This window comes from Sinohyriopsis cumingii, chromosome 2 (assembly GCF_028554795.1).
Source record: "Sinohyriopsis cumingii isolate HCF-2022 chromosome 2, ASM2855479v2, whole genome shotgun sequence".
NCBI lineage: Eukaryota > Metazoa > Mollusca > Bivalvia > Unionida > Unionidae > Sinohyriopsis > Sinohyriopsis cumingii.
In genome coordinates, this window is record NC_142962.1 from 131,215,327 (window position 1) to 131,241,089 (window position 25,763).

General features: G+C 35.7%; 1 protein-coding gene across 1 annotated transcript in view; it reads left to right on the top strand.

The window, feature by feature from the left end:
- The first annotated feature begins 24,452 nt into the window (after positions 1-24,452).
- Positions 24,453-25,763, top strand: part of LOC149805843 (charged multivesicular body protein 6-like) — a 48,430-nt gene continuing 47,119 nt past the window's right edge. Inside the window, exon 1 of the mRNA XM_089950565.1 lies at positions 24,453-24,697. Coding sequence (XP_089806691.1) covers positions 24,623-24,697 — 75 coding nt within the window. The 5' untranslated portion in view covers positions 24,453-24,622. The remainder of the gene's footprint in view (positions 24,698-25,763) is intronic.

The following is a 25,763-nucleotide window of genomic DNA, read 5'->3' on the forward strand; positions in this document are numbered from 1 at the left end:
CAATTCTGCTAAATTCAATTTTGGTCATTCTGTTCTTTTTTATCTCACTTCTGCCAAAATTCAGCCAAATTAAAAAATTCACAAGCTATGATGTCCCTCACCCATCCCTTTAACCTGTAATACCTAAATAAATATCCCACCTTTGGCATTAAACTCACCAAGTTACAACAATAATCAATTGTTAGCTTGTGTGCACTGATCAGCCATTGTGAAACAAATCTTAATCGTATTAGCAATCACTCAGCATGATTCACTGCACCCGTTGTTGCACTGATGGAACAGTCCTGGTCCCGAGAAGACTGGTTACTAGTCTCTGTGGATAGAACAAATTTTCCTTAATAATATTTTTTAATTTTTTTTATTTTCAAAAGTGGTAGTAATCAGCTATAAAATGGTACATGCACATGACTATAAAATAGTATTTTTCTCCATAGAATTACATGTTTTAAACATTTCATTGTGGCAGCCATATTGAATGTCTGCAGAGCATTATTGTCATATGGGATCAAACTAAATATTGCAAGCAGTCTTTAGGTGAAAATCTTATGTTGATATGACCATTAATTCATGGGGGGAGAGGAGTATCAATAATAAAATTTCAAAATGGATGCCACAGTGACCATATTTGACATCAAATAAGAAGAATGTTTTGCTTGCTCTGGGATTGAGAATATACAGCTCGGCTGACTTTCTCTTTTAAAAAATATTTTAAAATTATTGAATTTTGAGAAAATGGTAATGGCGACATTGTGAAATATATTTTCATATTTCAGGGACATGCAAAGTTAGTATACTTTATGCTATTTCAATTACATTTCTTCAGCACACAGAAGCAATCATTACTATCAAATGTCTGCTTTACACAGCACATAGTTTTACTAATTGTGATTCAAAGTAAATGCCAATCTAAGTGGGTAAAGGACATGTAATGTAAGCTAACATTCTCCACATTTTTTAGAGGTATGCAACAAACAACTTTGCAGTGCACCTGGACTTCTTTCAAACAGTGTTCCTGAAAATTGCAGTAGAACTAAGAACTTCATTGTTTTTTTTTATAGAAGATCGCTGGCCCAAGTACAAGATTATACAGTGAAAAAATATATAACAGGGACTGAAACACGCAAATATTTATTAAATATACAGTATAGTGGCAAGTCATATAATCACATACATATGACAGAATATATATCATTACTGAATTTGTTGAGCATTTTTCCTTACACTGAAGGCAAAATATACAAACTACACTGTCTTTCTGATTACATTGTCCAATTTATTAGAAAGTAAATTGCTAAATATTTCATAAAATGAGTATTTGTAATTGAAATTTGGAAGAAACTTAAGTCTTAATTCTGAGCATTTCTTGCATATAAATAAAAAAGTAAAATTCATCTTCAGTTTTCCCACTGTCACATGAATTAGCAAATATACATGCCCTATCAATATTTTATGTTTGCATGTAACTATATTAAAGAGAGTGAACAACCATCATATCTTGTTATTTTCAGCAATGTACATGTATTTTACTCATTCTGTAAGACTTTTAAAATTCCTATAATTCTTTAAAGGGATTAATCCATTTGCTTCTTTGTACCATTCTTGCTAGTTACAATCCATTAAATGTTGTCTGAACTGCACAAGAATAAATCAATTTTGCAAATACCCACACAAATATTCACACATAACAAAACCCATTTTCACAAAAGCAGTTGTCTGAAAAAAGTTGCCCAAGTTTATTTTCTCACATTCATCCACTGCCTTTAACTTCACATTTAATACTTCCAGGCTAGATACCGCAAGTCTTCTGATGAAAACCCGATGTTGATATGACCATCCATCCAGGTGTAGATTTTCAAGATGGCCATTGTTCCAGACTTACTGGAAATCAGATGCAGCATTTTCATTTAGGACCAGCTAGACATCACAAGAAGCCTCAAGGTCAAACCACATTTTGATACAGCTTCCTGTTTAAAGTATATGTTAAAGTGGTTTTTTAGGCGCATTTATTCAAATTCAATTAAATATTCATTGTTGTTATCAAATTTAATACTAACATAGTTTAACCAACATTTATTTGATCTTGATCTTTGAATGTTCTGCACCTTAAATGTCATCAGAAAAACTCCAAATGAAAATTATTGATTACTATGGACTTTACAATGATGGCAGGTACTAAGCAGGGTAAAGAAAATGAGGATGTCGGTGGTGTTTCAAAAGAAACAACAGGGCAGTACCAATTTTTTCAACACATGCAGCTTTCATTGTGACATAACAGCATGTGACATTCAATCCGGTTTGTACCAGATCACATTTTGAGGTTTACCTCATCAAAAAATTGTCCATGTACTTTAAAACTGAATTTTGCGGAATATATTTCTTGGGGTACATATATGACTTTCCAAAGGAATATGAATTTATGAGGATCCATATAGTGAGAGTAACTGTCATGAAAAAGTATTTGTTATTGAATTCCAAAGCCTTTGTTTGGAGATTCAGATACCAGCATCCTTTATATCTCATTGGTATATCTTTGCATTAAGCTGCAGTCAATACAATCTGATTAAAATCAGACCTCAACTGTTATACATGAAGATCTGACAGCTACTTAGGGGTCATGTTCTGGTAGTCAATGTTATTACCATATGTGATAATTTTATTAGCCACTCTGATGAAGTCTTACATCTTTACATTTAGAGATTGGAGACTGAGCAGCATGGATGAAGAGCATGAATTTGTACTGAACAATCTGATTCATTTTCAGATTTTTTAAAGCTGCTTTTGCATTGACTAATTCAAAGGTCAACTGAACATAACCCCTAAACAGTTGTCATCAGATCTTCAAGTAGGTCAGCAGAGATCTGATTTTAATCAGACTGCAGCCAACATGACTTTCATACTTACTATAAGATAGATAAAGATGTTATGAATATATCCATATCACTTCGATACTTGCCTGCAACACCGTGGCCACATCTTCGCTCTTTAACTAGGTATCACTGGTGATTTTTTCCAGCTGGCATAAATGTAAAACCTCCTTCACTGTAGGGTCCAATCTTCTGTGATGTTTGACCAGGTCAATGAAAAGTGGGCCAATCAAGCACCTAAATGTATTAAAGGAAGTGGTATGCACTGCAGGGATGACCTCCCTCCCCCCTCCCTTTGCCATTTTGGGACCTTTTCACTGGAATTGTGCCTGAACCATGGCCTGATCATGTTGTGTTCGATTACCAGTTGGTTTTGATGGGCCAGTCACCGATGCATTAGACCTATGTTGTTGGTCCCTAAAATCCTGAAATGCAATAGTTGGAACAAGACTGATGAATAAGGTCTAAGATTTCTGGGGACCAGCCCCACAATGTTTGCCAAGTTCAAGAAAAAAATCTTTAAAGAATCCAAAGCCACATCTCACCAGAAGTAAAGAAGATCTGCTGATGACACCACTGCTATAGTCTTAGCTACAGCCGCTGATAGCAGTTTCAAGACAATGGGTGATAATGATTCTTCTTTCACTAAACTGAATGAAGTGTGTGTGTGTGTGTGTGTGTGTGTGTGTGTGAGAAAGAGAGAGATTTGGATTTTTAATGTAGCTTCAACAATTGTTCAGTCATACTGCTACGATGCCTGCAGTGTGGCAGATTATAGTGATTTCTAGCATTGGGGCATCATCATACAGACATGTAGCATCATGTCCCACCCAGTTACATTATCCTAACACCAGGCCTATGAGTCCTAAAAACTAACCTCTAGTGAGCAGTTGTTAGTACCATTTTTATAAGTCACTGGTGTGACTTGGCTGGGGTTTAAACCCTAAAACTCCCACATGAGGCAGATGCTCTATCCACTTAGGCCACTGGAGAAGTCACGAAGGCAGCTTCTGAAAACAGATCAGCAAGTGAAGCTCTGGTCACTCATCACCTGGACTTTGATTCTAAAACCTCCAAGGACTTAACCAAGAGGCAAGGAACTGGCTGAAATGACCACTTGTGAAGCTGTGATGTAAGAAGGGTTTACTAGCCAAAAGGGGCAATGAACAATATAGCTCAAGGTTGATATGAATGATCTCAGTTTAGCAAGGAGGACTGACTCCACCTTTATTTTGATTCTTAACCTCTGCTCAGCCATAACACATCTTCTCTGACCATCAGTGAGTGCGGATGTAACACCAAGTCTCGTGTGGGCATTACTCCTGACAATATCTCTAAGCAAGAAAGAATCTTAGTGTCTCTTGAATGCATTGGCTTAGTGCACATATCAGGGGGAAGGCAGTAATTTTCATTTAGGGCCATGTTGAATGACCATGTCTCCTTCTCCTTGACCACTTGTGATATTTGGTGAGAATGGTTTGGAGACCCATGGAGGAGGGTGTACCCTATCTTCCTAAAATTCTTGGGAATCTATTATAATTAATAAAGCACCATCATCTTCCTATTCCAAGTTTCAGTTGTATACAGAAGAATTGGACCAGAGATGATAAATCTATGTGGAAAGTCAGGAAGTGGCACATAGATATCCTGTGACCCAGCATAGGAAGTGACAGCTGTCCTTAATGACTGTTTTGTTGGAAGAGAAAAACTTCTTCTCATCTCCACTCTTTGGGGAAGGGGAAATAACCCTCTCCTTCCTTAATGATCTTTCCTGTAAAACGTGGTGGTCCCTGGACCTCATCACTCGTACTTGCAGGAGGCCATATAGATAACACACATAGTGGTATAAGTTGATCTCTCCCCTGAAGGGGCAAGTTCCACACACCAAAAAGGTTAAAAAGGAACTTGGTGAAGGAATGGGACGTTGTTCCAGTTTTATATCCCTAGAGAATGCATAAAAACAGGCTCTGACCCAGTGGTTGGAAAAATAGGTAATGTAGCAGAACAGTGGTATTCAAACATATTCTTAATGCTATACCTTAATCCAGCATGTTTTGTTATTTGGCAATCTGTACCTGGAAATCTATGCCATGTAAATGCCAGGTAAGCTGTGGTCTATGCCCAGCGAATGAAACCCAGTGACAGCTGATCAGTGTCCGGAGCTCGATGATAAGGGACCAGTCAGTGATGGATCAATTACTTTCATCAGAACTAGAAAAGTAAGATTGACCTCTAACTCTCTTTGGATTGCATGACCTTCTCACTGCCTGACCTTGGGTACTATAGTGATCTTGCCCTTCTACCAATGGGGAGGTGCAAAACTCACCACATTACCCTGCTAAGGATATTACTGTGCTTCATCTTGGAATGGTGCTCCACCACCCATTTATACTGGGGGGGGGGGGGCACCTGGACATCTTTTTGGAAGATGCGCTATCTCAAAGAGGGATACTGATGCTGCTCCTTCCTTTTCCCCTGGACACATTCCTCTGAGAAATATTTGTTGCTTCCTCACAGGTAGTAACAGTAGATCTGTTGGAAGATGCTGTCAGTCTCTTTTATATGGGGAGATGCAGTGTTTTGCACAAGCCAGGACCCAATTGATCCAGAAGATAATGCTGCCTTCCTCTTTTTATACATGTGCCAACTTTCTGCAAAATTTTAAATGTTAGGCTGACCACAAATAGGATATCTATCCATTCATGTATATTTTGTGCACGATGTACAAACTATTTGAGTGTCCCATTGGCCTTTATCAATCCCACACTTATCAATCATTTGAAACAGCTGTAAATGAAAGTTATGAAACAAGAAACTTTAATATAACAAATAATAAATGAAATATAATAGCAATAAAGATTACATCAGCCTCATTGCAACTCTTTACTCCTTCTTTGTACTGTAAAAACAAATTGTCAGAGTTAATTCATTTTCTTCTATTAACAGATTATAGCATAACAATATAATTGTTTCAATTATAGTAATGTTTTGAAACATTACTTAAACATTTAGAAGCACCTGGAATCTCTATTAAAACAAAGTATTTGGATGTTTTGTGTTGTTACCACACTGCTGAATTGATGACAATAATCACAATAATAATCAGAACCATGTGAAACTGTAAACACTTTTGAGCAAACCATAACTGGAGAAAAAAATTTGATGACTTAATATTACACACAAGGTCTCACACCTTTATGAAGTAGGGAGAATATGTGGCTAAAAAAGGAATGATAACTTGTCTTATCAAACAATAAATATGTGATAAGATAATTTCAGTAAAAAGAATTATGAATCTCAAGCCCTAATATTTAACAAATTCATCACCTGTAGAAAATTGTTCTCTTCATCATGTTTTCCCATGGGTTGACTCAATATCATCAACAAAACAATGAGGACACACTTTTGCGCATTGGCCAATTATGTAGGTCAGATTGAGCTGATGCACATACTAAAAAATCTCTGGAATCAATGGTTCATGTATTGGGAATGGACGAGGCATTTCCATTGTCGAAAAGTAAAGTTTAATAAGTGACTGGTAAGGTATTACTGATATTAAAATAAGCATTACCATGCTGGTTTGTTATCTGATTTGCCACAATGCAAATGGTTTATGCAGATATATGTGTACTAGATTATCTGACTTTGGTTTCACTATGTAACAAAACAAACATAAATACTATTTTGTTTTTACCATTGTGTCTTTGTCATCTGCCTTGAAAAGGCTTCCACAGAACTCAAATGGCCAGGTTTTCTGAATTGCTGTGCTATGCTCTGCCATGTTTCCAGTATATTTTTTCCATCATCAAAATGATTTCATGGAGATCCAGTGCATGTGGTAAGTTTGTTATTTGGCTTTTTTAAAAATACAAGACCAGAATGCCTTCTAAATTTAATCAAAATCATAAAATTGGTAATAGCTTTGCAAGAAATTTCTTTTCTTCTTCTCAGAATGATTAAAGTAAGAGAAAACTTTTTCTCCATTTGACTGGGACTCATACAGCAATTTAGGTACCGGACCAATATTAGAACTAATGGCCAAAATGCCCAGCATGGCGACCAAGGTGTTTTGCATCTGCTCAGAAGGAGCAGCATGAAATAAATGTAATGGCTGAATTAAAATCATGGATGCTTAGCAGATGGACTGTTTCGATGTATTATGCTTTTCCTGTCAAGGATGAGATTGAACAACAGACATGGTTCAAAACCTTGACACAAAGTGAAGGAGCATGCGTGTCTCCTTGTCACCAGAGGTACACTACTACCAATGATTTGCTGGAGGAGACCATCACACAGTGACCCTTAATTGTCGGACACACCCAAGTAGGGGTAAAAATACTGCTCGTGACCTCCTGCATCTGAGGCAGAAGCTCTAACCACTTAGGCCACTGAAAGCGGTCTCACAAGTACTGTGCAGATAGAGGAATAATAATCCTGGCATTTTGCAAAGTGGGAACACTGATGACTATACAATGAGATTATTATGATTGTGGTTTCTGCAAAACAAACCAAATGATAACCAACCAGGGGATTAATTTTTTAATTGCATTTGTCTAAGAGTAAACTGTCCGGCACTTGTCCAACAGAAAAATTAACTAGACCCAATCATCACAACATACAATTTTAACATCCTTGAATACCCAAAGTGTCCAGAATGAATGGTTAGGTTCTGTATGACAAATTTTAACAGTAATATTCTATTTCTCTTATATCATATCTTGTGTTGTCTGTTATTTGTATTTTACAGATAAATGTTGCTGCTTCATTACATAAGTTTATTGTAAACACAATTTTTATGATTATGTTTTCATCATATTTGACCAAGTCACCTGATATAATCTTACTCATAAACAAATGGATGGCCTCAAGAAAATCAAATACATGTACAAAATTTGCAATTACCTCAAATAATTCCAACTGTGTACCAAGTTGCCCTCACCAGAATGGGTCCTCCAGAGAATGTGAGTGGGGCCACCACTGCCCCTAAAATCCCTACAAGAGCCAGCCAGGCCAATTGCTTGGCCCCAAACCCTGATTTGAAGGGAATTGATCGGCACACTGAACCACTTCCAATCATTGCAACACAGGATCAAAAAAGAAAATGCAAGAAGAAATTTCTTTCTTAGCTTTCAATAATTTTATCCATAATAGACAGCTTAATTACAATTTTAATTCTTGTATCCTAACAAAATACAAATTCAAGATACTTTTTCAAACTACCATATTTATTGTATATATTAGTGATGGGAATCAGTCAGAATTTCATATTGATAATCTGTTGCACTTAACCAACTGATAATCTATTATAATTGGTTGCTAGAAAAAAAATTTAATTTTTGTTTGTTATAAAGTTATATCTTTGCTCAAGAGTTCAAAATGTTAATAACTTACAGGAGTAATTTCTTTTAATGAAATGCATACTTTAACCTGATAAAAATATCACATTTTCTTTCTACTGTGTTGTGTTATTTTTTGTTCTGCAACCCTGTTAAATAAAAGCAACTTTTTATGTCTGATCAGTCTTATGTAAGTGAAATACTGCTGCAATCCGCCAAAATTCTTTCATTCATATGTGATGTGTCTATAATTTAAAGTATAGAATGACATGGCTTTCTTGTTTATCATTATTTACAAATACTACAAAGGATTTTACATTTAAACTGAAACAAATCATAAAAATGTGTTTAAATTTATTAACTGAACAATTTAACAGCTTAAACATGCAATCATGACTATATGTTCCTAATTATGAAAGTTTCCACCTACGGGATATGGTATAGTTTTATATTTGTAAATTGTGAAGGGATTTGGATTTGGATTTGGATTTTTTTTTTAACGTAGCTTTAACAGTTTTTCAGTCATATCGCTACGATGTCTGCAATATGGCAGTTTATAGTGATGTCTAGCACTGGAGCATCATGCCGCAGACATGTAGCATGATGTCCCACCCAGTCACATAATCCTGACACCGGGCCGACCAGTCCTAACACTAACCTCTTAATGCTGAGCGCCAAGCGAAGCAGCTGTTAGTACCGTTTTTGTAAGTCTTTGGTATGACTTGGCTGGGGATCAAACCCACGACCTCCCGCATCTGAGGTAAATTGTGAAGGGAATAAATAATTCGAATCAACTTTAGTGTATTGGAAGCCCTATTTAGCTTACCATTTACACAGGAGTTTTAGTAACATCTGTGTTTTGCATGCAACTCAGAAGAAGTAGTCTTTCTTTAAACACAATCAATTATGGAGTTTCACAATTGATTATCTTATTGGTTCGTTCAACCATCTGATGATTGATTACAATGGATAATCGGAACAACACTAGTATATTGGGACACAATAAAATAAAATAAAATATTGTTACTGTCCCAGAACTTATGGTAAAACCTTTTGTAACCTAGGTAATATGTCCCAAGACTTAAGAAACCAAATAAATTTGTGTTGAATTTGCACCCCACCCACTGCACGTTACAATAAAATATATAAACAAAACACTTATTTGATGTTATATAAATGTAAGAAACTAACCTTGTATTGTCATCATTTATTCCTCTTTTTTTATCATGAGCATTTAAGAATAAAATATATCCACATACTCTTCTGGTGAAAACACCACATTGATGACTTTCTGTTTAGAAGTAGTGATATCAAAATTTTCAAGATGATGACCATAATGGCTGTCAGGTTGGCACCGATTTCTTGGGGGCCAACAAGATTGCATAAGAAGTTTGGTGAAAACCCCAGGTCAATGTTCCTCTGGAAGAATAATGATAACATTTTCCAGGTGGCAGCCATAGTGGTCACACTGAATGCAAATTCAGCAATAATTTATGACAAACTAGAGCTCATAATGTGAAAGTGCAATTCCGATATGACCATCCAATCAGGCAGTGTAGTGACAACAAGATGTTTTAAGACGGCTTCCATATTTGATGTTTTGAGTGTCACCATTTTCATATGTAACCAACTACAGCTTGATGAGTGTGTGTTAACTTTCATGGTGTTCCTCCAGGTAGTTTAGAAGTAACAAGAGCAAACTTGTGATACTGAAAGGATGGTGGATAGCATGCTAATATTTAAGTACTGCTGATTTGTAACAAGTAGAGCTACAATCTGTTTGTTTTGCAATTCATTGAACAACTGCCAGACCATCCTAAGATATGATAATCTTTTCCATTGGTTATACAAATTTATTAACTGATATATTCTTCCACAACTGCCACACCATCCTAAGATATGATAATCTTTTCCATTGGTTATACAAATTTATTAACTGATATATTCTTCCAGATGGTTTCTCTGACCTTTTGCATGTTTATTTGTAAAAAGATGTTTCCAAAGGACATCTCAGCACTCTAAATAGATATAAGGTTATATAAAAGTGTGTGACCAGAGAGTCTAAAGTGAAAAATAGAACCAAATGCCTTCCTATCAACATGCTGTTTCCTGCAGTGAGTTGGCAACTGCATAATTTCTTTCAGCCAGCAGAATCATTTCACAAAATTCAAGCCTTTTCTGGGATTTTTCATGGTTTTCGTAAAAATGACTTTTTTTGAGGTTAAAATTTAAAGTAGCAACATAATAAAGCAGTATTTTCAAATGCAACAAATCTACAGAAGCTTGACCCAGAAATTCAGGCACGAAGTACCTTGTTACGACTTCCTGACCATCCCAAAGCCTGACATGGGAATTCACTTGCTTGTTTTGTAAGCACTGTTCATACTTTCATCCATTTTTCTTGAGAATACTAAAATAAGTATGGGGATAGCCCAAAACTGGTGAGATACAAAGTTTTCCTATCTCCACATTAAACATTTTTAGTGATGTTACCATCGGAACATGCTGGCAACAACTTTGCTTATTCCTGCGTTAGATGAATAACATGTGCTTTGAAACCGTGCACAGAGACCAATAACTTCAGCCTGCAAAGCGTCTTCTTTTGATAGAAACAATGTCATCAACTGACAGGAAGACTGTTTAGGAGTTGTCAAGTTCACAGAGCTCATTATGTTAATAGGCTTTTGAGAATCAATGTTGGCTTTGGAACATGCGGGCCTCATCCCCCCAACAAAAAATTATGCAACATCCACTACTTCCAGTTGCATGCCTTTGACTCTGATTTTAGCACCTTTTGCATAAGATTTCAAAGCATCTTCACCCATAGAAATAGCATTAAATGTCTTAAGATGCAATTTGCAACAAGCCAAATATATGTCTGCTTTTTTCCGATGCAATTCTTTTAATTCTCAATTTTCAACCGATGGTGCATAAAATTTTGTATTACTCACTATCTTTGTATCCGTGCAAGTGTATGGGTGAAAAACTGCATCAAGGCAAAAACAACAGTTACCAAACATTATAAAAGTCTCATTTGACATCGCAAGATCATTTTCATTGCATTAGTTTTCATTTTCAAGGATTCCTGAAAGAATTCAAGGATTATGTTAAAATGTAAGCCTTGATCATGGCTTTTTAGGGATGCCATGGAATTCAAGGTTTTCAAGGATTGCTATGGATGCCGAGATTGGCTTCAGGAAAATGACAACAAAATGTAGGACCTTAAGTTAATAGGTAGAGCATAAAATCTAAGATGATGCCTAATGAATAAGTACACAAGAAAAAAAATATTCTTACCAGCAATGGCCTTGTGGTAATTAGAGATATTAAATGGGAGCTTCTACTGGTTGCCACAGCTGCTGCAGCTGTCACACCAACACTGGCAGCAAAATACATATATGTGTCTCACATACGTTGTCTTACTTCTGGTGACCAAAGACTTCAATAAAACAAAATGAAAACAAATCTGATGTAGTGTTTCTGGCTACGTTCATGTTTATGTATTTGTGTGCATGAATATTTGCATATTTTGTTTTACAAGATATGAAAAAATCTTGACAATTTTCAAAATAAACTATCCATGCATTAAATCTTATGATTATATTTGATAAACTGCAAAGTTTAATGAATAGCTGCATGAACACCTGGCAGACTATCCAGATCATCATGCTATAAAAAAACAAGTCCGAACATACTTCTGTTAAAAGTTTTACTCTGATATTGAAGTGTACCACAAACTGGAAGGCCTTTTGCTGAATTCTTGGGAGTGGTTATGTGAAAAGCTATATGTGCGCTGATGAGTAATGACCTAAAAATTCTCACAACAATATCTGAACAATGTAAACAGACTAATTAAAAATACAAAAGATAAGAATGGCTGATTACGAGTACTTACACAGATTTTTCAAGAGCACCAACTTCCTTGAACATTCCAAGCTCATAGTAGCACAGGGCTCCAAGTCCTAACAGTGATGCTCCTGCTACTAATCCATGCCCCATGCAAATGGCTGGAATCAGAAAAAGGTCATTTTTGCGTATAAGCCAACTGGCTATGTGCAGATCAATATAGCAAATACAAAGGTGAATTTGAGTGAATCTCACAGAGACATTAATCAACCATAAATCTAAAATCAATTCACGTAAATGTTTGCATAACACAAAACAAACTGCACAGACACAAGAGAAACTGCATGTCAACTTTATTTTTCATTTCTTAAGAGACTGAAAAGCAAAAGACTTAAATGCAGTAACCAGATCCTTTGCAACGTCAACACAGTAAAGGTACAGTAAGATGTTTTCTTTGCTGAAAAGGCAAACTCAAGATTTAAAATAGTGACCCACACTTGATGACATTAAAGGCATTGGCAACTTTATTATAAGAGAACATAACCCAACTACATGTAATGACAACAGGATGATAGTTACCAAACCACACACCTTCTTTAACCAAATCAAATTTGTATGAACTTGTTTGATGTAATAAGCCAACCTATGCAAAAATGAAGCTATTCTTAAAAAAGTAATTTATCAAGTCTTGTCCAAACCTGCCCAACAAACTGCTCAGCAATCATATATTCTTCCTAAGATTCTCAGCCTGGTGGCTTTATCTCGGATAATAATAATAATAATAATAATAATGAGGACTTTGTATAGCACCTAATCTTTAGAAGCTCTAAGCGCTTTACAACATTAGACAACACCTATAAGATAAAAAAACATATATAATAATATGATTACAAAAACAAACACCATGAAATTAGAAAACATAAAAAACATGCTAAAAATATTTAAGGTAGGAAACATTATTAGGCTTTAAGTTTGTTCTTGCAGTTGAAATAACTAAATTTTGAGAGCACTCTTGAATGGGATCACTGTGTCTTTGTGTCTAAGTTCAGTGGGCAATTCATTCTATGTTGCTGGGCCCTGGTATGCAAAAATATGCTGTCCACATGACTTTGTTTTCATAGTGGGAATAAATCGTATACGATTGTCAGAAGAGGATCGTAAGTATCTTGCTGGTGTGTACACATGGGTGAGGTCTGATAGGTATGTTGGACTTGAGTCCATCAATGAAATGTAGCACAGAGAACAAATTTTGTGTTTGATTCTGGATCAAATGGATAGCCAGTGTAGGGTACAGAGCAGCAGGGAGGTGTGCTCTGATCGTGTTACTCTAAGTATGATCCGAGCAGCTGTGTTTTGAACTTTTTGAAGTTTCTGGAGTAGATATTGAGATGAACCAGACAGAACTGAGTTATAATAGTCCAGTCGTGAAAGTACTAATGAACGCACAAGTGTTTTAGTGGCATCAACTGAAAGATATTTGTGAATGGAGCTGATGCATCTTAGCTCAAGATATGCAGCCTTGCATATGTTCATGACATGCTGGTGCAATGTGAGAGTACTGTCCAGAGTAACACCTAGGTTTCATATTGATTGTGTGAATTTAATGTTGGTGCGTGCTGCTGATATTTTTATTGTTTGAGGTAAAGAATGTGAATGAGAAAGTCTTTGTGTTGTGATCAGAATGGCCTCAGTTTTATCATCATTCATCTGCAGCTTGCTACATGTCATCCATGATTTCACATCAGAAATGCACCTCTCTACACCTTGGATGGTAGCATCAACTTCATTTGGGTGGCTAGATTTGTATATTTGGGTGTCATCAGCGTACAATTAGTGAGACACTGGATGATGAGCTATGACACTTGAGAGCTGCTGAATGTATAGAATAAAGAGAACAAGTCTAAGAACAGACCCCTGTGGAACACCAAAACATAGATCAACTGGGCTGGAGTGTATTCCATTTGCAAACACAATTTGTGTCCTGTTGATACAATGATCAACACTTACTGGTGAATACCTGGCTGTATTTTGTTTTTTCCAAAAAGCGTTGCTCAGTAAAGGCATATCAGGAAAAGCTGCTAGTGTCCTCATTGATCCACAAAGAGGATCCAAATAAACTTTACAAATATGCAAACAAGACAGCAGTACATCAGTAAATTTACAAACATGCAAACAAGATAGTACATATGTAAATTCTCAAGATTAGTTCCGAATTTAGTGTTTCTTAGCAGTTTAATCTTTCCATGAATCCTCTATCATAAAAACTACTGACTAAACTGGATCCAAATCTGTGCAGACTGAAAGAGTGCATTATAAATGATCTTTTTAACAAATGAAAATTTCACCAGTTTCTTCTTTCCATATGACCATGACATAGCTTTCTACCTTTGAAGTAATTACATCAATAATAAAACCCTGAACCCCTCAGTATTATACAAGTCAGAGAGAGATTATCCTTATCAGTTTCCCCTCCTGGGGATGTAAGAGTTTCCTTTAGAGTCCTGGTCTCGGTTTTTCTTCTAAGGAAACGAGCTGAGCATGCTTCATTGGCATGAGTCTGTACTCGTGTAAACAGTGTAAGCTTTGAACCATGGCAAAGGCCAGATTTACCTATGGATGGCACTAAGGCAGGTAACCGGCTTAGTCGCACTGCAAGAATAGTGGACATTTTGATTCCTCAATCCCTATGGAAATAAAACAACAAGGTCATCATAATTATAAACATCCAATACAGTAGATAAATATATTACAAAAGGTGTGGGGAGGGATTACTAAGGATTTTTTAAAATACCTGGCAAGAAGAAGAAAGAAAAATTGCTTATGATGGGCATGCCTGAATATAGTTCTAAACAGAAGCATAACATATCACTGATAATTCATGTAATACAACAGAGCAGGAAGAAAATACCTTGGCCAAGTGAGCTAAATGCTAAACATTAGCAGTTCTAGAGTAACCTTTGAAGATGCTTGTGAAGTTCAGTGCTCAAAAGAAATATTGTTTCTTGGACAGACACTGGATAACTGTCTTTACAACATGAATCTCTTGAATGGATTGACACTCTACTGTCCAAAAAGAATTTACAGAAATTCAAGACCACTTCCTTTTAGCTATGTACAGCTGAAACCATCTCTGTTATTCTTGGGTGGAAAGATTTTTAAACTAGCCACGGTGGCTACCATACTGGATGTAAGATTAGCACAATTTTCATTTGTGAGAAACTAAACACCATCAGATGATGTTTGGTCAAAATTACATGCTAATATGACCATAATTCAAGAAACTGAGCAAAAATATTTTTAATATGTTCATTGTGGCAGCCATATTGGATATTTTCAAGGCAGCAGTCATTTAGGTCCAACTATATATGAGAAGTCTGTCTGTGAAAATGCTGTTCCAATGTAACAATAAATTCTTTAAAAGCAGTTTAAAAAAATCAAGATGGATATAAGGCATAATTTTCAGTCAGGACCAACTATCTTGCAAAAAACCCTTACTCATATGACATTAATAGTGGTACCACTAGGGGTGTAACATTGAAAGTGAAAAATATTGTTGTAAGAACTCTGGGTGAAATTGAGTATACAAAAAACTTAAGGGCCAAATTAAAACTATTGTGGGTCTCTGGTAGACATATGAGTGTGCTGGGAACACTGTTGGGAGTGAAATTGCTATCATCGCAAAAACTCCATAATTCACCATGTTAACAACACTACAATTTTCAATTTCGAATACACTTTGTTTAAACTGGTTCACACCTTGTTCACAATTGAACAAAGATCAATCCATAATTTCCTGCCTCTACTGCCCTCCTCCAAGTCAAAAGAACAAGCTGACCGAATGTCTTTTTTGGAGTAGTTTCTTAACCTCCTGGAGAACAGAAATTATTTAGGTGGCAACCTGATTATTCTTGGAGAATTTAACTTTTACAATGACTGTCCTGGAAACCCATACACACAAACCTTTACATTCTATTCACATTTTCAACCTCAAATAGTGAGTAGCCAACCCTACCCCTGCCACAACATGGTTACATTTTAGATTGAATTCTTCACGGACCTGATGATAATATTCTATAGTCTTCAGTGGTGTTCTGTGAACTCAAATCAAATCACCTCTGTGTTTTATGCAATTTCAACATATCAGTCTCCAACCCTTTATCTCTGCTACTAAGAGAAACCTCCATATGATAAATATAGCCCAAATAATGCATGACATTCAAACAAACCTAACAACTTCACTGTGTCCTAAAGCAATACAACTTGACAAGTGCTTGCCTTTATTGCTTGACAAAGATGCCTCAACAACCATGCGCTGGTCAGCAATTCAACATGGTACAGCAGTGTTAGGGACCAGCTTCATATAGATAAACAGAGAATGCCATGAGTGTATGTGTGTGATTTGGATTTTTAACGAAGTTTTTAAAAAAATCAGTCATATCGCTACAATGTCTGCAGTGTTGCAGTTTACAGTGATGTCTAGCAATGGGGCATCATGCCACTGACACGTAGCATGATGTCCCACCCAATCACATTATCCTGACACCAGACCGACCAGTCCTAACACTAACTCTTAATGCTGAGCACCTAGCGAGGCAGCTGTTAGTACCATTTTTTTAAATCTTTGGTATGACTTGGCTGGGGTTTGAACCTGCAACCTCTTGCATCCGAGGCAGACACTCTAACAAATGCCATGAGGCCGAGAGGATCTGGTTTTCCACCAGCCTCACTATTTATAAGCAGATCTATGAAGCCACTAAAAAGAATGTCACATAGTCCCTGCAGCAAAATCAAATTACTACAGTACTAAGATTACCGAAAGTCTCAGCAGCAAAGAGCTCTTCATGTCAAGAAATAAATGTATATCACTTCCACCAACCTCTATGGTCAACCTACCAGACCTGTTTGCAAATTTCTGTGACAAAGTTCAGTCCATTAGAGATAAGCTTGACAACAGAATTTCAACCAACTCAATGTCACCAGACAGTTGTAATACAGAATATAAATGGTAACTTTTTACTGCATTTGAACCTGTCCCTATGGATTGGGTACATACAATTGTGATGAAGAGTGATGTGAACTCAATCTAATTCTGATAACACCATTACTTGAGTGCTTAGATTCAACATTGCCTTCACTAACCGATGACATCAGTACTTCTCACTCATCCAGAGAATTCCCATCACTTTCAAACTGCCATTGTAAAGCCCATGTTGAAGAAACCAACACTTGACCAAAGATATTTAAAGGGCTATTGCAATGTTTCTGGCTTCTAATTCATTTAAAAAATCTTAGAAAAAGTTTTTCTAACCAAATTTGTATCTCATCTGAATTCAAATAGTCTTTTTAGCAACGTGCAGCCTTCACCAAAGTAATGAACTGTCCTTCTAACGTAGCTAATGACTTCTCTGCTTTTGGTAATGGAAAGATAAACAATCCCCACCCACCTTGACTTGTCTGCGGCATCTGATAATAGTAGACAATGACATATTACTTCACCATCTCCAGCATGTATCTGGTATCATGATAGTCTTACTATGACTCAAGTCCTACTTAGTCAACAGTTCATTATGTTTTTGTATTCTACAAGGCCCAGTTCTCAGACCCATTTTCTTCATTCAACACACTCAGCTCAAGTATCATAGACTGACATAAGGCGTCTCATCAATCGTATAATGATGACATTCAAATATACAAATCTTGCTGCCCATCTGATTATGAGACTACCATCCAAGGCATAGAATCGAGGTGCATTTACCATGTCAAGTCATGGATGTCATATAACAAGCTGAAGATGAATAAAAATAAAAGGGAAGACATCCTGATTACTGCGCTTAAACTTTCCCATTCACATCCTTTACCTCAAACAATAAGTATCGACAATACCAACATTAAATTCACACAGTTGGCATCAAACCTGGGTATTGCAGTATGTTCTTATTACACCAACATGTAATGAACATATGCAACGCTACATTGCTGGAGCTGAGACACAAGAGTTCCATTCACAACTTTCTTTCAGCTGATGCCACTAAAACACTTGTGTGTAATCCGTAGTACTTTCAAGACTTGGCTATTGTAATTCACTTCTGGTTCATCACATAATCTACTACAGCTTCTCAGATCATCCTTTGAGTATGAAGAACTGAGCATATCTCCCACTGCTCTGTAACCTTCACTGGCTACCCATTCAATCCAGAATCGAACAAAATCTGTTCACTATACTACATTTTGCTGACTGACTCCAGTCCAATATACTATTCTGACCTCACCCATGTGTACACTCCATCTAGAAACTTACACTCCTTTTCTCTTGTTCCATTGATCACATGAAGTCATATGTACAGTCTTTTATGTACGAAGACCCAGCTATATGGAACAAATTTCCCATAGATCTTAGACACAACAACAATGATTTAATTCAAGTGCTCTTAAAACTCACCTATTTCAACTACATGAACAGACTTAAAAACTTAATAAAGTTTATCTAATATTGTAAAACACTTAGAGATTCTAAAGATTATGGTATTCACATACACTCCTACATGTTTGTACCTTACTAAAGAATTTATAAATGAAAAGTATAAAGGATATTTAAATAATGTGCAATACAGTCATTTCATCCATTGATTTTTAATTTCTAACCAGAGTCACCAAGCAGCCCTTGACTGTGTGGAATTATTTTCATTCCAGTGCAAACAGAAGCTCCTGATGAACACAAGCAAACAGACTGCTCGCTGTCCATTTCTAATTTATAGAATAGTCTATTTCTGTAAAAACTGTCACCTGTGTCCAATATTTGCAACATCTAGTTTAATATTTCCAAAAACAAACTGAGCAAATAAATAGGAGGAAATTTTATAAACACGTGTTTAAAGAGATGCAAGTCCAAAATTTACTGAATTATTGAGATTTTCAAAGATGGTGAATTACATCATAATTGCTGCTTGAAAAAAAGACAGGTCCAAGCAAATAAGGTAACTATGTTGCTTACGAAACTCCTTTTTGATCTGAAACATCAACAACTTGACAGTGTTTTGGACCCCTTGGTGTCAATCAGGTTATAACTTGTAAATCAATGAATTAAATGACTAAGTTTTGAGCAATTTTTATATCCTTGATTACTTCTGTCTTTAAGAACAGTAGGAGGTACAAACAAGGGAGGGTGTGAGAATACTGCATATATCCGTGATGGCTTCTGTCTTTAAGATCGGTAGGAACTACAAACAAGGAAGGGTCTGAGAATACTGCATATACCCTTGATGGCTTCTGTCTTGAAGATCGGTAGGAACTACAAACAAGGGAGGGTCTGAGAATACTGCATATACCCTTGATGGCTTCTGTCTTTAAGATCGGTAGGAGGTACAAACAAAGGGAGGGTCTGAGAATACTCCATATATCCTTGATGGCTTCTGTCTTTAAAGTCGGTAGGAGCTACAAACAAGGGAAGGTGTGAGAATACTGGATATATCCTTGATGGCTTCTGTCTTTAAGATCGGTAGGAGGTACAAACAAAGGAGGGTGTGAGAATACTGCATATATCCTTGATGGCTTCTGTCTTTAAGATCGGTAGGAGCTACAAACAAAGGAGGGTGTGAGAATACTGCATGTGCTGTAATAAGTCTACATTATTATTTATTACATCTTATAAATAATATTATAGATAGCCTACTGGAAATATTCTTAAAGAATAAACTACATTACTGTATGAAACAAACTTGAGCTTATTATAAGCTTTTGGAAACATGGAGAGAAAAAAAGCACATGATACAACACTGACTGAATTATTACTGTATATAGACGTAAAACCTGAATCTTTGAAATGACTTTGGGGTTTTGTTGAAGTTGCTTTTTTCGAACCTGCACTTAGGCCTATTTCAGTTTACATTGTGATACTGGATGGTAATATCTTTAAATGAAACATTACATAACCCCATATATCGGCAACATGGATAACATCTCTAGTTTCCTTAGTTTTCTGGCAGTCTCTCTAAACATCCCCAAGACACCCCAAGACTCACCAATAACACCCCCGATATTATATATATGTGCACCAAAGCCCTCAAAAACGTACAAGAAGCGAAGAAAAAAAAAAGCAAACACACACATACGGACATTGTTACTATCAATGATTAATATTATTGGTTGATGGTCCTATTTCCAATAACCTACGGAAACTAACTCCTATGCATCAAATCTCTTTAATTTTATATTATTTTTTAAACAATTTCCTCATTAAATTGCAATGCACCATACTTCTCTCATTTATTTTGTTATAAACGGTTTATATACAAATTTTTAATTTAAATCATGCATCAAAATTTTTGACAAACGTTTAGAATACATGACCAAAGAGTGTTACAAACTCCACCGGAGTGATTTCTTTTGATTTTAAGTGGCCGGGAAGGAAAATTGCTCTGTAATTCCCTTGACTTTACATCAGTGTCATGCTTGACATATCAGATGTAATTTATCTAAACTGTCTGAATATATAGGCCATTTAATGATTGGTACAGTCACATAGACAATTAATTATCAGCAGTAGCTCACAAACCACCAAGCTGTTTAATTCAAATGCACTTAAATCATCCCATATGTTCCACTGAAAGTTTATCTAATGATGTCAGATCAATTAAAGACACTAATGTATAATAAGTACACAATATGTGTTCTTTCCATTAATCAAGCTTTAATATTGGATAAATATTCATTTGTATAATCTAATATTCACGTGTTAAAGACAATAAAAGACCGTTTTGCTTACACTTTAATTTGTATTATAATTTTATAACAGATTTTATCTTGATGAGAACCCAGAATGTTCTAGAATGGAAAATTCCATTAAGTAGTATTATTTCTGGAAAATGCTAATTGTGATCTAAGTCAAGTAGACGGCTTTATTATCTTGTTTACCTGAGAAATTAGTCATTCGTGCTTTAACACGAATTATTACTGTATATAGACGTAGATGGGGTGATATGTAACCAGATGACAGATTACCTAATATATATATATATATATATATATATATATATATATATATATATATATATATATATATATATATATATATATATATATATATGCACAGAGAGAGAGAGAGATAAACCCTCCGCCATGTTGTTGCTCTTCTTATGCTGTGTATTTAAAAATAAAATGTATTCCTTATCCTAAGACGTATTTACTGAAATAAATACAATTAGTAGTGTTCTACATGTTACATTCTTTCTGTCAATGAATGCATTACTCTGTCTCAATAGCGAATCGACAGGACATGCCAAAAATATGACCGGAATTACAGACTGATTAAAAGAAGAAATACAAACGATGAAACACACATAACTGGTTTATTTTAGAAGTTATTAATGTTTTCGCAAACATAGCAATATAATATAAAAGGTAGATTTTCATCGCTTTAAATTTATTTAATGTAACAAGTTTCTAGATGAAATCAGAAAAAAGATACGAGCTATCGCATTTACATTTATTTTTACAGAAATAACTTTCCAATGTTTCCATAAAGAAAATATAAAATTAAGTTTTCGTAAATCAGGCCGTTATCAAAACTATCAAGCAGTAATGCATATTTATTGATTATTGAGTTCTCTAGCAAATCGTGCTTTCTTCGCATTATATTTACAAAACTCATTGCATAAAGAGTTATTGACGAGTAAAACGATAGTATAACGTATCAAAGAGTCGTCGGAAACAGTACAAAAAACATCCGATATGTATTGATCCTGTACTCCTTCTGTACACAGACGCTTCTTACAGAACTTACAAGAGCTTTCTGGAACATATTGCTACAGAGCTAGATAAAGGTGTTGAGTCCGTGGAAGCAAGAGCACCTGAAATGATGGAATTTGAAAGTGATGATGAGAAGAGTATAACCAAGCCAATCGGGCTGTATTCCCTTCGGCTAAATGCTGTCTTTGCACTAAACATCTGAAGGATAATGTCAGGCACTTCCTTCAAAATAAAATATGGGTGGGAAAGGGTGAACGTGATATAATAATGACCCAAATATTTGGTACTGGTGGCATCACAGACGCAAATACTACAATAGATTTTGAAAGTCGAACTGAACTTCTGGAAACAATCATCAATGAACAGCATCCGACATTTGCACCATACTTTATAAATAAATTGAAACCAAGATTGCAGAAATATTTTTTTTTTAAAAAAACTAGCTTCAAAAATACTGAACGCGTGAATTTGACTAATGACAATGCAGAGTCCATCAGTAACATTCTAAAACTCTCCGTTGACTGGAAACCACAACACGCGCAAGACCTAATACATAAACTTTTCTGCGTGACACACAGTTCCATTTCATGGATGATAGAAGCGCCCATTCACGACAGCGGGAATTATCATTTAACCAAAACAAAAACAAAAAAAGAACACATTTGCCACATACATAACAGCGTCTGGAGGTGCAAATCCTAAAAGCAAAAGACAGAGATTTTCGCAAACTTCCTCAAGGACATTGAACGTATACATAAATCAAAGTACATGAAATCACAAAATGGAAAATACACCGTAATTAATAAGGCTATTATTATTATATACTGCTAATCATAAAATATATATTGTGTTTTGGAAAGTTGAATATTATTAAGAATTTATATGTATCTGTAATCGTGGTATTGATTTATTGTATAGAATATTTCGCTACTAACTTCATGCTCAGTAATATTTAATTTAGAAATAAAATACCTTTCAAACTACAGAACATGATATATTGGTATTTAAAGTAACAAATTTAATACTTCGCAATTACTGCAAACAATGTTGTAGTCAGTCTGAAATATTTAAATTAATAAGATTTTTTTGCTAATCTTTAATTAATTAAATATTTAATTAGTTACATTATGTTCTAAAATAAAGAAAGTCTAGAACTGTATGAAGTTGGTAAGCTTGAAGGAATAAAATCATGATATATATATTTTATATATAACATGTATGAATATACAAGCAACATCTGTGTTACTTGGTATGTTCAACTCGGAAATGAATGAATGAATGAATGAATGAATAAATAAAAAAATAAATAAATATTTAAGAGAGGAAGGCTAACAGAATAAAAGATATAATGAATCATTACACTAACCTGTATCGCAAATACGATGCTGCCATTTCCCGCATCTATTACAAAACAAGGCAAGCTGGCGAGGCCTGACATGATTATGATATTTTACACAAGGATAAAACGCCATTGTCACAATTAACACATTTCAGTTCATATTATACCAAAATATTTCCTATCGAAATGTCACAATGTAAACTGTATTTACTATAAATTAATCCAAAATGTACACACAAGTATGCCAAACACCTTTATTAAAGCTTAGGATAAAAACTGTCATGTAATGAAAATTTTCGGACATTTTGTACAAATTTAAAGCGTGTGCTGCATTTAATTTTTAAACCTTTTTCTTTTCATTTCAAATTAGCTTGCATTGATTAACTTAATAAAAATGACTTTAATTATAATCAACTGTTTATATCTTTTTTCATATATAATTGTAGACATTAATGAATAACCGTGTCATTAGTGGAAATGACCATTAGCAGCGTGCTAATTATTGTTTCTAAACAATCGGATGTTTATGCAAAATTATAGTGTGCGATAAATGTGACTTCTTTTCATTCAGATTAGCGTGCATTCATTAACTTAATAAAGGGAATTATAATTAACTGTTGACATCTTTTTCGGCGACTTAGAGATGCGTTGGTATCTTATTTAATTGCAGACGTCAATGAATAATGGTGTGATTAGTGGAAATTAATATTAGTGCTAATTATTGTTTTAAATATGCATGAACTGGGGGCAAATTGTCCATTGAATGGAGTTGAAGTGTATTGGGGTCGAAATGTCTTGGGAATTTTCTTGGGGTCGAACTGTCTTGCTCCCATATGGTATTGCTAATTATTTATAAATGTTGATAAATATTTTCGTTACTGCACCCGAACACTCTTGGTTTAAATGGGAGTTATTTCCCTTGGCAACGCTTTGACCTCGCTACTTTTCCCGTTACATAAACAATCGCTAAATATGCACACTTTTTTGTTTCTTTGTTTGTTTGTGTTGTTGTTGAAATTTAAAGTAGGTATTTTATAAAGTCTTGGGGAGTCTTGGGATGTCCTGGGTGTATTGGAGAGTCTTGGGGTGTTTAGTGAGACCCGATTTCGGGACTTGTATTTAATTCAGTGGGATATTTACAACTACTTTTTCATTACATTACTGCTGCAACTCTTACCCAAGACTGTTCTTACAAAATTAAAAGTTATTTTTTAACTTCTTCTCCGTTATCAACAATTTTGTCAATGCGTCTTCGAACAACAACATTATCTTGCAGTGGAATATGTCATACGTACCGGACTCAATATTACTTCGACGCGCGTTTTAGGTTTGGCCATTGGTTTCCAGCACAGATGTTATTAACGGTGGTTTTGAGCAGAGACATTTTGGTTCAATCGCAGATGTGAGCTACAGAAACATAGTAGCTGACTTAGAGATTCATACGTCCATATTAAATGAGTGTCTGTCCTATTAGCTGTTTTTAAAAAAGGGAAATGGGAAATCTTTTCGGAAAGAGCGAGAAGAAGAAACCACCGTCGCGTATAACGGAGCAGGATAAAGCTGTATTGGTAATCACCCAACTCCACACATTCCCGTTTACAGGGGGTCGTTGCACATAAAATTAGGAGTATCCGTCAATGAATTGAGAGCTTGGGGGTCCATCCTGTAATATTATAACCCCCCAGCCCTCAGTCCATTGACGAATAATCCTGATTTTTCTTTGTAACGAGCCCCCCCCCCCCCCACGTTTCGGTTTCCCCACTTCCCTACTTTTTGAATTGTCAAATCTAACACGAGACTTTTTGCAGATGACTGTATAGTCTACCGGAAAATAAATGCCTCCAAGGGGACAGTGAGATCCTTCAGGAAGACCTGAACCAGCTGGCCCTCTGGGAAAGAACTTGGGGTATGTCGTTCCACCCAGACAAATGCAGCATCCTAAGAGTTTACAGGAAGAAATCACCAATCTTGTCCGAATATACTCTTAATGTGTTAGCCAATGAGCAGGCAACAAAATATCTCGGGGTTGAATTGTCCAGAGAACTCTCATGGAAAAGGCGCATAGACAAGATAGTAATTAAAAAAGGGAACAGTAACCTTGGTTTCCTGTGCCGCAACCTCTAAATCAACAATGAAGAAATAAAAAGTGCAGCATATCTCACTCTGGTTCGACCTGGTCTTGAATACTGCTCGACTGTGTGAAAGACACATAATAAAGATCAAAGAAATAAGATAGTGATGGTTCAGAGGAGAGCTGCTAGATTCAGCACAAATAAATATTATAACACTATCAGTGCAATGTTGAACCATCTCCAGTGGGAATTACTCGAATCCAGGCGAACCAAGGCCCAGCTGACCATGTTGTACAAGATTGCGAACAACCTGGTGGACATACCAGAACACAAATACCTGACCCTGGCAATTAGCCAAACATGGGCAAACCATAGGAAAAAGTTCCAATTAAAGTCAGCATCGACAAATTGTTTCAAGTTCAGCTTCTTTTTGCTTACAATATGGACTTGGAACAAATTACCATAAATAATTGCAGAAGCTCCTGACTTGGTATCTCACAAGCAGGAGCTTTCTAAAATCACATTCTAATGAACTAGTCAGCTACAAGTAAGACCTAGTCAT